At 36.3% G+C, this 14,819-nt stretch overlaps 1 protein-coding gene across 1 annotated transcript in view; it reads left to right on the top strand.

Moving 5' to 3' along the window:
- Nucleotides 1-682: 682 nt before the first annotated feature.
- LOC140152208 (gamma-aminobutyric acid type B receptor subunit 1-like) overlaps nucleotides 683-14,819 on the top strand; it is a 32,279-nt gene continuing 18,142 nt past the window's right edge. The window contains exons 1-2 of the mRNA XM_072174507.1: nucleotides 683-1,147; nucleotides 12,256-12,393. Of these exons, the coding sequence (XP_072030608.1) occupies nucleotides 683-1,147; nucleotides 12,256-12,393 (603 nt within the window). The remainder of the gene's footprint in view (nucleotides 1,148-12,255; nucleotides 12,394-14,819) is intronic.

Below are 14,819 nucleotides of genomic sequence, written 5' to 3'. Positions count from 1 at the left end.
TTTCCTGGGAGGAAAAGCCGACGATCAATTGAAAATTTGACCTTTCATATTGAAGATATGGATTTTTTCCCCCAAAAGACCTAATTCTGTTTGGTGTTTTGGGAAAAAAATCCATAGCTTTCATCCCACCTACATACACTTCAAGTATAAATCATCAGATTTATGAAGTTTACTTCGAGTACTGTTAAATATCAAAAATATCAATTTTTAATCATTTGCCATAAAATGTGTATTACATTGCGAATTTCAAAAAATCAAAATTATTTGATATTAGAAGGACATTCTACGTATTCAGAATGCAATTCGATATGCCTGATGTGCTCTAATGGCCCACAATAAATACTGTCCAAACGTTCATACCCCACCCCTTAAAGGCCTTGATTTTTTTCAGGGTATGTTAGTTCATTACGTTACAATCGTTTAAAAATCAGAATTTTGAAACAAAACTAAGGGCGTTTCGCACAGCCAATATTACATGACATGATTGAGTAATAAATACAAAATCTTAAGAATACGCCACCCATCCCATACGTAGAAGTATATGAGAGTATCCATGTAATGTGGTGATGACAAGTGGTATTCGCACTTCGAGACTATATTGCATATACGTTGCAGTGACGGCGTTGCAAGTAGTCGGTTTTCAGTGTACCTACCTCACCTAGACATACAACTTAACTCAGGTATGTCTCAACTTATGCTTTTATTCTTGTGGAATTTGACATTTACCTGTAAGGTTATTTGTCAACAACGGGCAACAACTTATCCAAACGAAGAAACTACAATATTAAGTGATGTCACACAAGAAGTATCATCAGAAAGTGTTACATCATTTGATTCTGAAGCCAATTCAGAAAGCATATCTGCTATAGACAATGACGATTTACTAGCACAATGTGCTTCTGTATGCCAACTAAGAAATAACTCTGAATACGTGAATGAGTCAAGCCGTGAACAACCCACAAATGATTCGTGGACCAGACCCTCAGATAAAATACCATTGTATCTGGGTGCTTTTTTTGAGGGGCCTGATGGAAGTTGGGATGGTAGCGGCTGTGTTCCAGCAATTGAAATGGCTTTAGAACATATCAATGATCGCGATGATATTCTTCCTGAATATGAGCTGAATGCTGTTTGGGCTGATACCATGGTAAGAAGTAACTCTATTTTAGTTTTTAATGCAGTTTACTAAATAAATCATAATGAAAATGCTAATGGTCAAGTCATTAGAATTATCATATAATTTGCTTACTTCGACAACGAGTGAAATACGTGAAGCAACCTGCACGTAGTTGAACACTTGATGCAGAGCTCTGAAGTGAATTGTAGCAACAAATCATGGCAGCACTTTCACCCAGAAATACAAATTCATGTCATGATATTACATTAAAAAATGTTGCCAAATGAAAGAACTTCGAATAGGGAAAAAACCGCATCCCGATATCATGTACGCCAACATTTTTGCATGTTATTTAGTCTTTTTCAGCTTTTAGTTGTCTCTAGATTTGCTAAAATGACTAAAATTGCCTATTTAGTGGCTTTGTTTATATATTTATTCACCGAGGGATTTTAGGAAAGATACGTATTTAACGTGTGATACTTAGATTAATTGATTTCAATCGTTCAAACAAGTGTCCAAATTGCTATTTTGCTCTTTTGTTGATATTTTTGCCATTTATATCAATTTATGGCCGGTTTTCATCTGATTTCCGACACACATTATTGAATTTCCAGGCATATATAACCATAGAGGCATATACAGTTGAAATGATTTTAATTTTCAATAATTATTGTCTAGGTGTATGATGGTATAACGCAATTAAAAAATCTGTCTAAATTATCTGTACATTTGAAATATATTATTTGCAGAACTTGAAAAGGGTTTTTTTGCCGAGTTTATTGAAAAGTTATAAAACAATGTACGTGCTCATACGAAAAAATGACCATTAGCCAATAACGTCAATCATTACTTTTCTTTATAAAATTAAAATGATTTCATTTGCCATGACCTGTGTAATATAAAACATCCTAAATAGTGCAAATATTCTTTAAATGAATTATGTTTGCAAAACGAACAATTTTGATTAAAATCAGACAAGTGTTTAGTTTTTGACCTCTGTGAAGCCCAAAATTTGACCTTTGACCTTTTGCTTATAGCTCAAGAACCGTACATCACAAATATGGCAAACTATGCTTTTTCTGAAGCAATTAGTGTTGCATCAAAACCTACTTTGATTGGACAATTGGTTGGCAACCCGCTTTTTGTTCCCACAGCAATACCATATGCATGTCAATTTCACATCAGAGATATTCATAACAAAATAAATAACACCATATCATACAACGCTAATCGATAATTTAGTGCCACAAATCGTATAAAAATCGGAGTTTCATTTTGTTTGTGTGGCAAATGCATAAGCTAATACTAAATGTACTTATACCTCTTGAGTTCAATAGGCAATAGATAATGCATCATCAGGCATGAATAACACTAATAATAGTTTTAAAATAAAAATTACAGGTTTTACGACGATTTGTTCATGTCGATGTTTCAAAGAACCAATTTAACGTCGATGATATTTCAAACACATTTTCTGATTTTTGTTGAGAGCATATTAACTAATTAATATACCAGAATCTTGCGCGGGAAAAGTGACTTATTATCATAGATGTAGATCCGGCGGATTGGGGGATAAATCCCCCAATATTTTGATAGGGGATGGTCCATACAATCATTCCCCCAATGTGGACGCCTGTATGTGGCTTTCTGACCAAACTAATCTCATAATTAGCCATTTTAAGGCAGCTGTGTACTCTAGACATTGTTTCTTTCGCAAAATTGAGTTTTTATTGATATGTTTGTACTTTGTTATGTTTTTTTATAAATACAAGGAATGAAAATCCAGATTTGTAAACTCCAAATGCAATATTTTAAGGATTTTATTTCACTATTCCACTCGTGTTTAAAATTGAAAAGGAAAGAAAATCTTTGTTGTACCAGCCCCAGACAAACGAGAACCTAGACCAATGACTTTGACTCGCGTAGTGAAGCCGACACTGCTTAGCAACGAATTTGACAAGGACGCATACCCGGACGCAAACAAGCAGACATGTTCGCGTCTATGGAACATGTTGCATTTGACGCGGCGATAACGGCGCAGTAATCACGCAAACGAGCGCGTCAAACATATATGCGATATTTCTTCTCGCCTAGTAACCCCGTCAATCCGTCAATATCACCTTGGATACGGGGCTTCACCTCCCGTTGTGGTAAAGGATGGGCAGTAATAGGTCTAGGTGGTATGTCTATGGTACCAGCAGGGTACACGCGCGCAACAACGCATCGCGTTGCGTATTGCGCAATTTGTTAACGCACAAATACGCTACGCATACGCGACGCTTATCTGCATGCGCGGCGCATCTTATGGAAACACCACGGAAGCACAAAAACCTAGTGGTCAAATGGCTCCGTTTTAGCTGATAAAATGTGGGTTTTTTTCAAGTTCTTTCCCCCGATTTAAATATCAAGTTATGAATGGGTTTCGCTCAAACTTCTCAAGGGGCCGTGGATTTACCCGATGTTTATGTAATGTAAGGTAGAAAAATAAAAACTGCCGCATTCTCCTGCGAGATTCGATGAAAGTGCAATATGTGACCACTTTAAACTTCAACGGCCATTATTTCAATGTCATTTTCTCGGTAAAATGACGATTTAGGTACACGATAACTCAATAAATACAGCATCTATAGGTAAGCAAATATGATCATCGTAAAAAGCATGATCGACTCAAGAAACGGTTTTCTCATTTTTTTATATTTTGGTCTATTCCCGATTTTAGGCATCATTTTGTGCAAATAGACGTTTGTGAATTTTAAAAAGTTCAATTTGATGCCTTATATGGTCAATATCTCAAAAAATAAGCCCAATATCAAAAAAAAAAAAAAAAACATTTTTGAATGGAGCCTCAAGATTGAGCTAAAAACAAAATAAAAATATTTTGGAAAGAGTGTGTTTTTGTTATGATGTACCTAACAAATATTGCCAAAAACTCACTTTTTTTGTGATTTTCTTCAGAATTGTTGTTTTACCCCAAATCTGTATTTATATTAAGATTTATTGATGTCTTTCCTTCATAAAAATGTATACTTTTATATGTCTTGCGCGAATAATTACAAAGTTATTGCACTTTTACTACATGCATGTCTGAGAGTACACAGCCTCCTTAAAGGAGTATTTCGTGATCCTAGTAAACTCCTTTTATGACATTTTTCAGTATAGACATCCATGAAAAAAGCTTATTCCCAAAATTTCAGTTGATTTAGATTTTACGTTTGCGAGGTATGCATCATTATGTCTATCAAGCTGCTCTATAGACAATGTGTTGTAATTTCGAGAAAAGGGTGTGGGGGTGTGTGTGTGTGTGTGTGTGGGGGGGGGTGATGCTGTGGGTCACGAAATGCCCTTTTAACCTAAAAAGTGCCAATTTTGCACACTTGGCGCCAATATATTTCACTTTTGTACCATATTTCACCAGTTTAGTTTCAATATAGTAAACATTTTCGCGCATTTATACTATAAACTTATTTTGGTGCCAAAATTAGCTTCACAAAAATTTTTCCAATCTCAGCTATCAAATAGAAAAAGAAATGTACGCAAAATCGTGCCCACCCCTTTTTCAGGTCATGTAGGAAAGCAATACGGTGTTTACCTGGTTACGTCTGTGTGTCTATTCGGTTCGGAATAATTATTTATAGACTGAATGTTTCAGAGTCAATGCCAGTTCGTCCGTCAAAAATAGGTATATCTGCTTGACTAGATTATTTCATGCTATTAATTTAACACGCTGTTAATGTTAAGCAATTTAACATTAACTCCCGCTGAAGAAAAACAATAGTCAAGGCGTGAAATGGGAATTGAGTGAATTTATGCTTTCAAAATAGACCAAGGTTTACCACTAGCAAAAGCCATTTAAATCACTCTCTCGATCTAGACAATTTATGTCATTTCCATTTCAATACCTTTTGAATAAAATTAATATTTTTCGACCAAGGTTTCAATGAATAGAAAGAATACCAGGATTCATGTGAAAGATCACGCTCCAACTTTTATTTTGATTATAAGTAATACTCTAAGTAGTCTACTGTAGTAGACCACTTTAATTTATCATCCCCTAAAAAAAATTAATCCCTCTGACCATGGAAAATCAATCCTGGTCTGATCCAACAGCTCGGCCATCCATGAGAAAAGTGGTCTACTATATTTAGAATACACAATTAACTATATGCACTCTAATACTGGGTATGATGTTACCTCATTAAAAATGCAGTCTTGGTTGTTTATGCACAGATGTTGTGGTTTATGTTACCTGACCCAGATAGAGCTACCCCATGTGGGTTGGGTTCAGTGAATACAGTGGGTTGGGCTAATGCATAAGCATGTATGATTGCCTATCTGTTATTGGTTAAGATATACCACCCACATTGATTTTTACTTCATTAACATTCATCTCAGATTTAAGATGAAAGAGGTTGAGTCTATGTGTTAAGGTATGGTGGGTCACACAGGTCATATTCAACTAGAGCAGTCCCTCTTTTCTCTGGGCAGGACAGTCACTGGAGATGTATTATGTTTTATGCATGGAAATGTATGAATTGTTTATCAAAAAAAGGGGGAATGCAGAGCAGTCTATACTCTAAGGGATCTACACATACAGACTAGCCAAAAGTATCAAATCTGGCAGACTGTCAGTTGAACCAATATCCTTTCATATTACGTACTAGATGGCAACGTTCTCAGCATAGAATAAGTAAGATCAGTCTAATCAATGGGATTCGTCTTCCCGCCATTGTAAACACACAATTACGCGCATGATTTCAACACAGTGGACAAATTACATGCCATTGATTAGCCTAATCTTACTTATTTCATGCAAAGAACATTGCCATCTAGTAGTCCTGGCCCTGTCCTACAGACCCGTATACAATTGTTCAGGAAGAAAGTTTGAATGTTGATTCGAGTAGGGTATGCATAGGTCTTTCAAATTCTACTAGGTGGAAAATTCCAAACCCGGGCAAACTCTGTATATGGCCGTTTTTCAAAATGGCCGCCAAAATGTACTTATGAACCAGGTATAATGACAATAACTCTGAAACTATTTGACCTAGAGGGGCGATTGAGGTGTCTATCCCCACTAAATCAAGGCTGTCTGATTGAATGAAGGGGTTTCATGGTTGTCCGAGGTCTAGGACACCTGAAATCCAAGATGGCCGCCCGTAGCAACCATAATCATCATATTCGCCAGATGAAATGACAATAATTCGGAAGCTGCTTGACCTACAAGGGTCATTAAGGTGTCTATCCCCACTAAAATCAAGGCTTTCTGATTGAATAAAGGGGGTTTCATGGTTGTCCGAGGTCTAGGACACCTGAAATTCAAGATGGCCGCCCATAGCAACCAGATAATCATCATAATAGCCAGATGAAATGACAATAATTCGGAATCTGCTTGACCTGCAAGGGCCATTTAGGTCTCTATCCCTATGAAATCAAGACTGTCTAATTGAATGAAGAGGGTGTCATGGTTGTCTGATGTCTAGGACCCCCGGGTCTAGGACAACCACAATCTCACATTGAATATCAAGAAAACAAAACTCATGATTTTTGGCACAAGTTATATGTTGAATACATTTGATGATATTGATGTTTCATACAATGGTAATAATATTGAAAGAGTTGATAAATTCAAGTATCTTGGGGTTGTATTTGATGAATTATTATCTTGGAATGAACATGTAAGCCATATTTCTTCTAATATCTCAAAGCGCATTGGCATAATCCGTAGACTTAGGTATTATCTTCCAAATGATACCCTTAAAATGCTTGCCAATGCCCTTGTCATGCCACACTTTGACTATTGTAGTCCTGTTTGGACAAATTGCATAAACCCCCTTTCAACTTCACTTCAAGTGCACCATAATAGACTTGCTCGTACTCTTTTGTCAGCAGATGTAAGAACTCCTATTAATGATATGATGGAGTCTCTTAACTGGGATAAACTACATACAAGATGGGAAAAACAACTTCTGATAATTGTGTTGAAGTGCCTTACCCATAATGCACCATCTTACTTATCCTCTCACTTTATTTATATGCAATCTCTTCATACTCATGGTACCAGAAGCCAAACTTTCAATTCTCTTGCCATTCCAAAATGGAACATAAATCCTGGCAAGAGAACTTTTCACTACAGATCATGTTATGCTTGGAATGAACTCCCTCAAGACATCCGCAGAAACTTTTCTTCCATGACCCTTAATACTTTTAAAACCTGTATTTCAGATTTGTGATTAGATTTTATCAATTTCCACAAATTTATTTAACTTTTTGTCTTTTCTTTATATCTGATTGCCAAACATGTACCGTACATTGTTATAATATTATCAGTATTTAATCATGTAACTATTGGTGTTACCAGACCTAATGTAAAAATGAACCTGATGTACAATGTAACTAATGTATCATGTAACTTTTGATTCCATGCATTGCTTTTAATTTAATTTATATTAACATCTGTTATGAAATTGTACAATGTATATGTATATTGTGAATTGTCACTCAGGGCCCCCTTGGAGATCAGTACTAGTTACTGAAGGGGCTACCCTGGTTAAAGAAAGATTAAATAAATAAATAAGATGGCCGCCCATAGCAACCATATAAATATTCACATTAACCAGGTGAGATGACAATATCTCAATAATTATTTGATCCAGAAGAGCAATTAAGGCGTGTAACTTCGCTAAATCAAGGCTGTTTGATTAAATGATGTGATATCATGGTTGTCTGAAGTCGAAGTCACACCAAACCAGATGGCAGCCATAGCAACCACTATTAACCAAGTAAAATGTCATCAATTAGAACCTCTGTAACATAGAGGCTGGATTAATGCCGCCAAAATACGGTTTTTTTTCACTAAAAATGGGTTAGAGTGTCATTGAAACAGCATTATAAGCACTAAATATTCAAAATAATCGATGAAAAATGGCTTTGAGGGTTATAGCAGAAACATTTCTCCCTAAATTATGTTGCTAATATGTTTTTAATCCAAAATGGCGCCGATTATGAGGTCCAAAATGGCCTTCAAAATACATTTTTTCACTCAAAAAATGGGTTAGAGTGGCATTAAAACAGCATTTAACACATTAAATATTCAAACTTATCAATGGTAAATGGCTTTGAAGGTTACAGCAGAAACATTTCTCCCCAATTGTGTTGTTAACATGTTTCAAATCCAAAATGGTGCCGATTATGAGGTCAAAAATGGCCATCAAAATACTTTTTTCACTCAAAAATGGGTCAGAGTGGCATTAAAACAGCATTATAAACATTAAATATTCAAAATAATCAATGAAAAATGGCTTTGAGGGTTATAGAAGAAACATGTCTCCCCAAATTATGTTGCTTATATGTTTTAAATCCAAAATGGCGCCGATATTATGAGGTCCAAAATGGCCTCCAAAATACATTTTTTCACTCGAAAAATGGGTTAGAGTGGCATTAAAATAACATTTAACACATTAAATATTAAAACTTATCAATGGTAAATGGCTTTAGAGGGTTACAGCAGAAACATTTTCCCCCAAATTGTGTTGTTAACATGTTTCAAATCCAAAATGGTGTCCATTATGAGGTCCAAAATGGCCGCAAAAATACATTTTAAGCAGCCATAAGTAGTATTAAAACAGCATTAAACACATTAAATATTCAAAATAATCAATGGTAAACCGTTTTAGGGATTACAACAGAAACATTTTGTACCAAACAATAGGTTGTTAACATGTTTTAAATCCAAAATGGTGCCAAAAATGAAAACCAAAATGACCGCTTAAGTATTTTTTTCATACTAAAGGCGACATTAAAACAGCTTTTAAAAAAGCTGAGAAAAAATTTATTTGGCCGCTATTTTGGGCTTCACTTTGGGCGCCATTTTATTTTTGACCTCATAATCGGCACCATTTTGGATTTGAAACATGTTAACAACACAATTTGGGGAGAAATGTTTCTGCTGTAACCCTCAAAGCCATTTACCATTGATAAGTTTGAATATTTAATGTGTTAAATGCTGTTTTAATGCCACTCTAACCCATTTTTGAGTGAAAAAATGTATTTTGAAGGCCATTTTGGACCTCATAATCGGCGCCATTTTGGATTAAAAACATATTAGCAACATAATTTAGGGAGAAATGTTTCTGCTATAACCCTCAAAGCCATTTTTCATCGATTATTTTGAATATTTAGTGCTTATAATGCTGTTTCAGTGACACTCTAACCCATTTTTAGTGAAAAAAACGTATTTTGGCGGCATTAATCCAGCCTCTATGTTACAGAGGTTCTAATTGATGACATTTTACTTGGTTAATAGTGGTTGCTATGGCTGCCATCTGGTTTGGTGTGACTTCGACTTCAGACAACCATGATATCACATCATTTAATCAAACAGCCTTGATTTAGCGAAGTTACACGCCTCAATTGCTCTTCTGGATCAAATAATTATTGAGATATTGTCATCTCACCTGGTTAATGTGAATATTTATATGGTTGCTATGGGCGGCCATCTTAGATTGTGGTTGTCCTAGACCCGGGGTCCTAGACATCAGACAACCATGACACCCTCTTCATTCAATTAGACAGTCTTGATTTCATAGGGATAGAGACCTAAATGGCCCTTGCAGGTCAAGCAGATTCCGAATTATTGTCATTTCATCTGGCTAATATGATGATTATCTGGTTGCTATGGGCGGCCATCTTGAATTTCAGGTGTCCTAGACCTCGGACAACCATGAAACCCCCTTTATTCAATCAGAAAGCCTTGATTTAGTGGGGATAGACACCTTAATGACCCTTGTAGGTCAAGCAGATTCCGAATTATTGTCATTTCATCTGGCGAATATGATGATTATGGTTGCTACGGGCGGCCATCTTGGATTTCAGGTGTCCTAGACCTCGGACAACCATGAAACCCCCTTCATTCAATCTGACAGCCTTGATTTAGTGGGGATAGACACCTCAATCGCCCCTCTAGGTCAAATAGTTTCAGAGTTATTGTCATTATACCTGGTTCATAAGTACATTTTGGCGGCCATTTTGAAAAACGGCCATATACAGAGTTTGCCCGGGTTTGGAATTTTCCACCTAGTAGAATTTGAAATACCTATGCATACCCTACTCGAATCAATATTCAAACTTTCTTCCTGAACAATTGTATACGGGTCTGTAGGACAGGGCCAGGACTATAGTACGTATGGATGAATGTTCGCTTTACGAGTTGCCAAATCCTTTATTACAGTGGTATGATGTTGCAATCCTTTGTGTGTACATCGGATTCTGCGCTGTTTTCAGTATATTATTAGGGATTCAATCATGTTTCACCGTTGTTCATCACCGTTTAACAACGATGCGGCCGCGTCGTCTGCGTGGTTTACTTCGCGAGGGCAGCTTTAGCTGCCCGAGCGAAGTAAACCACGCAGACAATAAAGCTAAAAGAAGCTAAAGATCGTATATTTCACATCATGCAGTTATTGTTAACTACCGTTATGTATGCACACAACACAGGGGCACTCACATAGGTAATTGACCCGTACTAGTAGCGCTGTGCAGTGGGTATAGGAGATGAACTAGTTAGCGTCATATATCAAAAAGTATAAAAGCTCTGATTTTAGTACTTGCTCTATGTTTCAATTACTTATTTTTTTCAAAATATCTGAATTTTTAATCCGGTACAAGCTTTAATACCGGGGGAGCATGGATTTGTATGAGAAATTATCCAAACTCCCGTGTTAATCCAATGCATATTTTGCTTCACCGGACCGCCATGACTTGGTCGCGTTTGGAAGAGGAGTGTCACCAAACCGTAATAGGTACAAATTTAGTACTTTCTGTCAATCAAGTATGGTTTATTTTCTACATGTCAATCTTTAAATTATTAGCATAGTCCGTATAATAACGGTGGAGCGCCTTGATGAGTAAATGATAACAAACCAGTGAAAAATCCCCAAAACTCAGTCAGTGGAGCTCCACCCGTACATGTCAATAGCGTCAGTATCGATTGGATTAGTCGACCGTAGCGGACAATTCGATCGCTCATTGGATTAATATTATCACGTGGTAAGAAATGTGCATTGGACAATCGATTACTATAATGGTTTAGTACTGCATATTTCGGTTTAATCTTCACTAAGCGGGTTTATGGCTGAAAAGGTCACGGTGAATTTGCCGTGGACAAAACTGTGCTATGACATGATTATTCATGAGGAATGTCAGTTAATTATTGCCACTCAGCCTTACAAAAACTTCGATGATTTCTCTGTTGATATCAGCAATGAAACCACAGAATAAAACTGCATGTTTAGCCGCTGCCTGAAAAATACTGAATTCAACTTGTAAAGCTTGCATACGCACACATGTTCCAGGTATGACGAATTTTATGCGCTCTCGCGTAACGCGTAGTCTCGCTCGCGTTCGCGTATACGCTACAGTAAAAGTGTGGATTCATCACGGATTAACAACGGTTGGCTCCTGTACAAAGGTATAGGAGGAGTTGTTGAATCAAGATTTAAAGTAAAAATACAATAACCAAAAACTAATCAGGTCAAATTTAAAATAGCTCCAACCCATTTCAAATTGTTATTATTGACGCAATGACCCAAATTGGAAAGGCAGAAGCAATTTAACATTAGCTGAAAAAATGCACTATATAAATACCTGTGAACATCGTTTGCATGCCATTTAAAATACTGTTTCCACGCAACAAAACAAACTCTTGGAGGAACCAAAATAGAATATAGAATAGGATAGAATTTTACTTGCCCAAAGTAACACTCTCAACTCAAACTTACTAATGGCTCTTAAGTGGACAACTAATTTTTCTATTTTAATACCTTTATTTGACCAACGTTTCAATTTTGTTTTTCATATAAATAGTTGTACCTTTGAATATTATATGAATGAGATGATATGAAAGAACATGTATTGAGAAATAACTTACATAGTTCGAGCAAAGATATTGGTACTTTAATATTTTCTTGCCATCATATCAATTTTGGTGGCATTATTAGATGATTTGTGAGACCCACGCCCATGATTCATCTGTCATAAAAAATTCTACTGCTTTGAAAAATGAGATTCAAATTGAAATAATAATACATGACCCTCTAGTAGTGGCCTTTATAATAACTTTAAACCCGTTTCTTTGTTTTCTATAGTGTGACACTGGCGCTGGTTCGCATGGTTTGTTTGAGCAGCTATTTCAAGAACCAATCAAGATAGTACTCCTTGGTGGTGGATGTTCATCTCCAGCTAAAGCTTTGGCAAGCACTGCACACTATTGGAACCTGATTACGGTATCAATATGTTATTTCGTTCAGTTTTTTCATATCTCTTTTTTTTTTTTAATGACGTACGATTGTAATCTCCATCGATGATCACCTTTGTTATAGAGACAATTGCTTTCGTGGTTCTTGCGTTCTTTTCACGCACTTTTTAAGTTGACATGACGGCAACACTCTTTATATTTAATACTGTCAATATAAAAATAATCAACTTGAACATTGAACATGACGAACAACAGATAAAGCTATTCACTTATGTTACGACGTCCTTGGAATTCCCACGTTTCCCCCGTTTAATAAAATAATGCGAAGCATAGTGATGAACAAAGAAAACGATCAGTCTTTTGGGAGTTTCACAGATAAATGTATGAAAGAGTATCATTTGCTCTATCTTTCATATGTTTTTAGTACAATATCGTCGTTCGCAAGACATAGTGGTGTATCACGAAAATGGCCATTTTGAGATAATTGCATCTGAAGCTTTTGCAACTTTTAACCATTTGTCACACATTGCCTAGATTAAAGTATCCATTTTCTTTAAAGGATATGAAAATATAGATATTTAAGTTACATTTAATGTATAAAATACAAGGTTGTCATTCACCAATTTATTGTAATTAGTCATTAAACTTATACGCCAGTATGTCAATTTTTTTGAAAAATTATTCTCCATTCAAAATTGACATACGACACGTGATACGCCAGTATGTCGAATAATAGTTGAATTCATATCCATATTGACCACACAGCCGCGATATACCAAAATAGTGGTGTATGTCACATACATGTATTTACGACATAGTTGCGTATGTCACTGATACGCCACTATGTCGTCCAAAACAAGGGGAATGTTGTACACAATAATTCCATTGAGTGAGATACGCCAAACCTAATTAATACTTAATTAATTGATGACATGCATGTCTCGAAAGTTTGTCATAATGTAGAGCTTTATACATAGATTATGAAACTGATCTTATCTCATTCGATGCGTTCGATTCGGTGCAGTGGTTGCAAACAAATGGTAGATTATGTAATGCATGTCACAACAGGGGCGTAGTCAGCTTTCTTGGTCAGAGTGAGCAAAATAAATTTTCGGGGGCACAGACGAAAAAAATTGCAGCTGCATCATACAATACATAGGCCCCTATACCTGTTTTGTTTTTAGAGAGACTGTACATGTCGCCAAGCTTCCAAAAAAGGCTTTATTGGGACGATGTGCGCGAGTAGCACGCAGAATTTTGGATTTTACACTATTTTCGCCCATGATCGGAATGAAACGGGGCTTAATTGTGGCAATGTGCGCGCGCAGCTCACAAAAAAATTTGAATTTTACAGTATTTTGGCCCATGATCGGGGTGAATTTTGAGGGAAAGGAGGCTCCTTGCCCCTTTTCTTTTGCTTTGCCCTACAGATTTTCTCTTTCATTTTTTGTAAGAGGGTAACCTTTTTCTTTCATTTTTTGTCGGGGGGGGCACTCTGCCCCTCTGACACCCGACTGGTTACGCTACTATGTCACAATGCAAGGTTAACTATGAACTTCTTCATGAGGCTCATCCTGGTCATAATGCTCCTTTGATGTTGTCACTATTACTTGATTCGTTTATTGTGATCGTATTGGCATTCTATAATTCATGTTGCGGTACCGTAATTAATTTATGTTCGCAACTTATTTCCGGAGCTCTAACATAACATTGGGAAACATTTTCAATGAACTTCCTCCTTGGAGAATGTTATATAATTATATAATGCAATGCATCAAAACTACAAATTGCTTCGTAGCAGTTTATGAATAACTTGTTTTTAATTCTATTGTCAAGTATTTCCAGAGCTCAGCCATATTCTATAAATAAAATAAAATATCTTATTGTATTAAATACAAGTCTTGTTAATTTGAATACAATTCCTATACAAATTATATTTTTTGTTGATGCAACATCTAAAGGTCTTTAACCTTAACACGCCTGAGTACTACAAAATACTACTTGATGTATGCGCTGTTCGTGCGTGTATCCCGCGTGGTGTGATGACGCAATCGCCCTAAGTGATATCGGTTTCGCTGGCCAGCGAAGCCCAAGATCAGTGGCAAAGTGTCGCCAAGCCAGTGGTTGGCATGCGAGGAGTCTCGGGTTCGAATCCTACCCGGAGCAAACAACTTCTTTCTTTCAAGTGTTTTCTCTCTTTATTACTTCCTTCTTTGCCTTCCGTCGCCAAAAAGCCCCTGGCGGGTTAGGGTTAAAGGAGACTTAAGGGGGTTCGAAACGATGTTTCTGGAAAACAGAAACTGAATTTAGAACCATTTGAATAGATTGAATAAGTTAAGCTAAATACACTGAGCAAAATAGTTTTTGTTTGAAGGAAAGATATGCATGTTTTTAGTTTCTTTGTATTCTATTGTTTTTGCCAATATATTGATGAAGTTAATGAGGAAAATTGGC

The sequence above is a fragment of the Amphiura filiformis genome, chromosome 5 (genome assembly GCF_039555335.1).
Source record: "Amphiura filiformis chromosome 5, Afil_fr2py, whole genome shotgun sequence".
Classification (NCBI taxonomy): domain Eukaryota; kingdom Metazoa; phylum Echinodermata; class Ophiuroidea; order Amphilepidida; family Amphiuridae; genus Amphiura; species Amphiura filiformis.
This window is presented reverse-complemented; position numbering and strand designations above follow the sequence as displayed.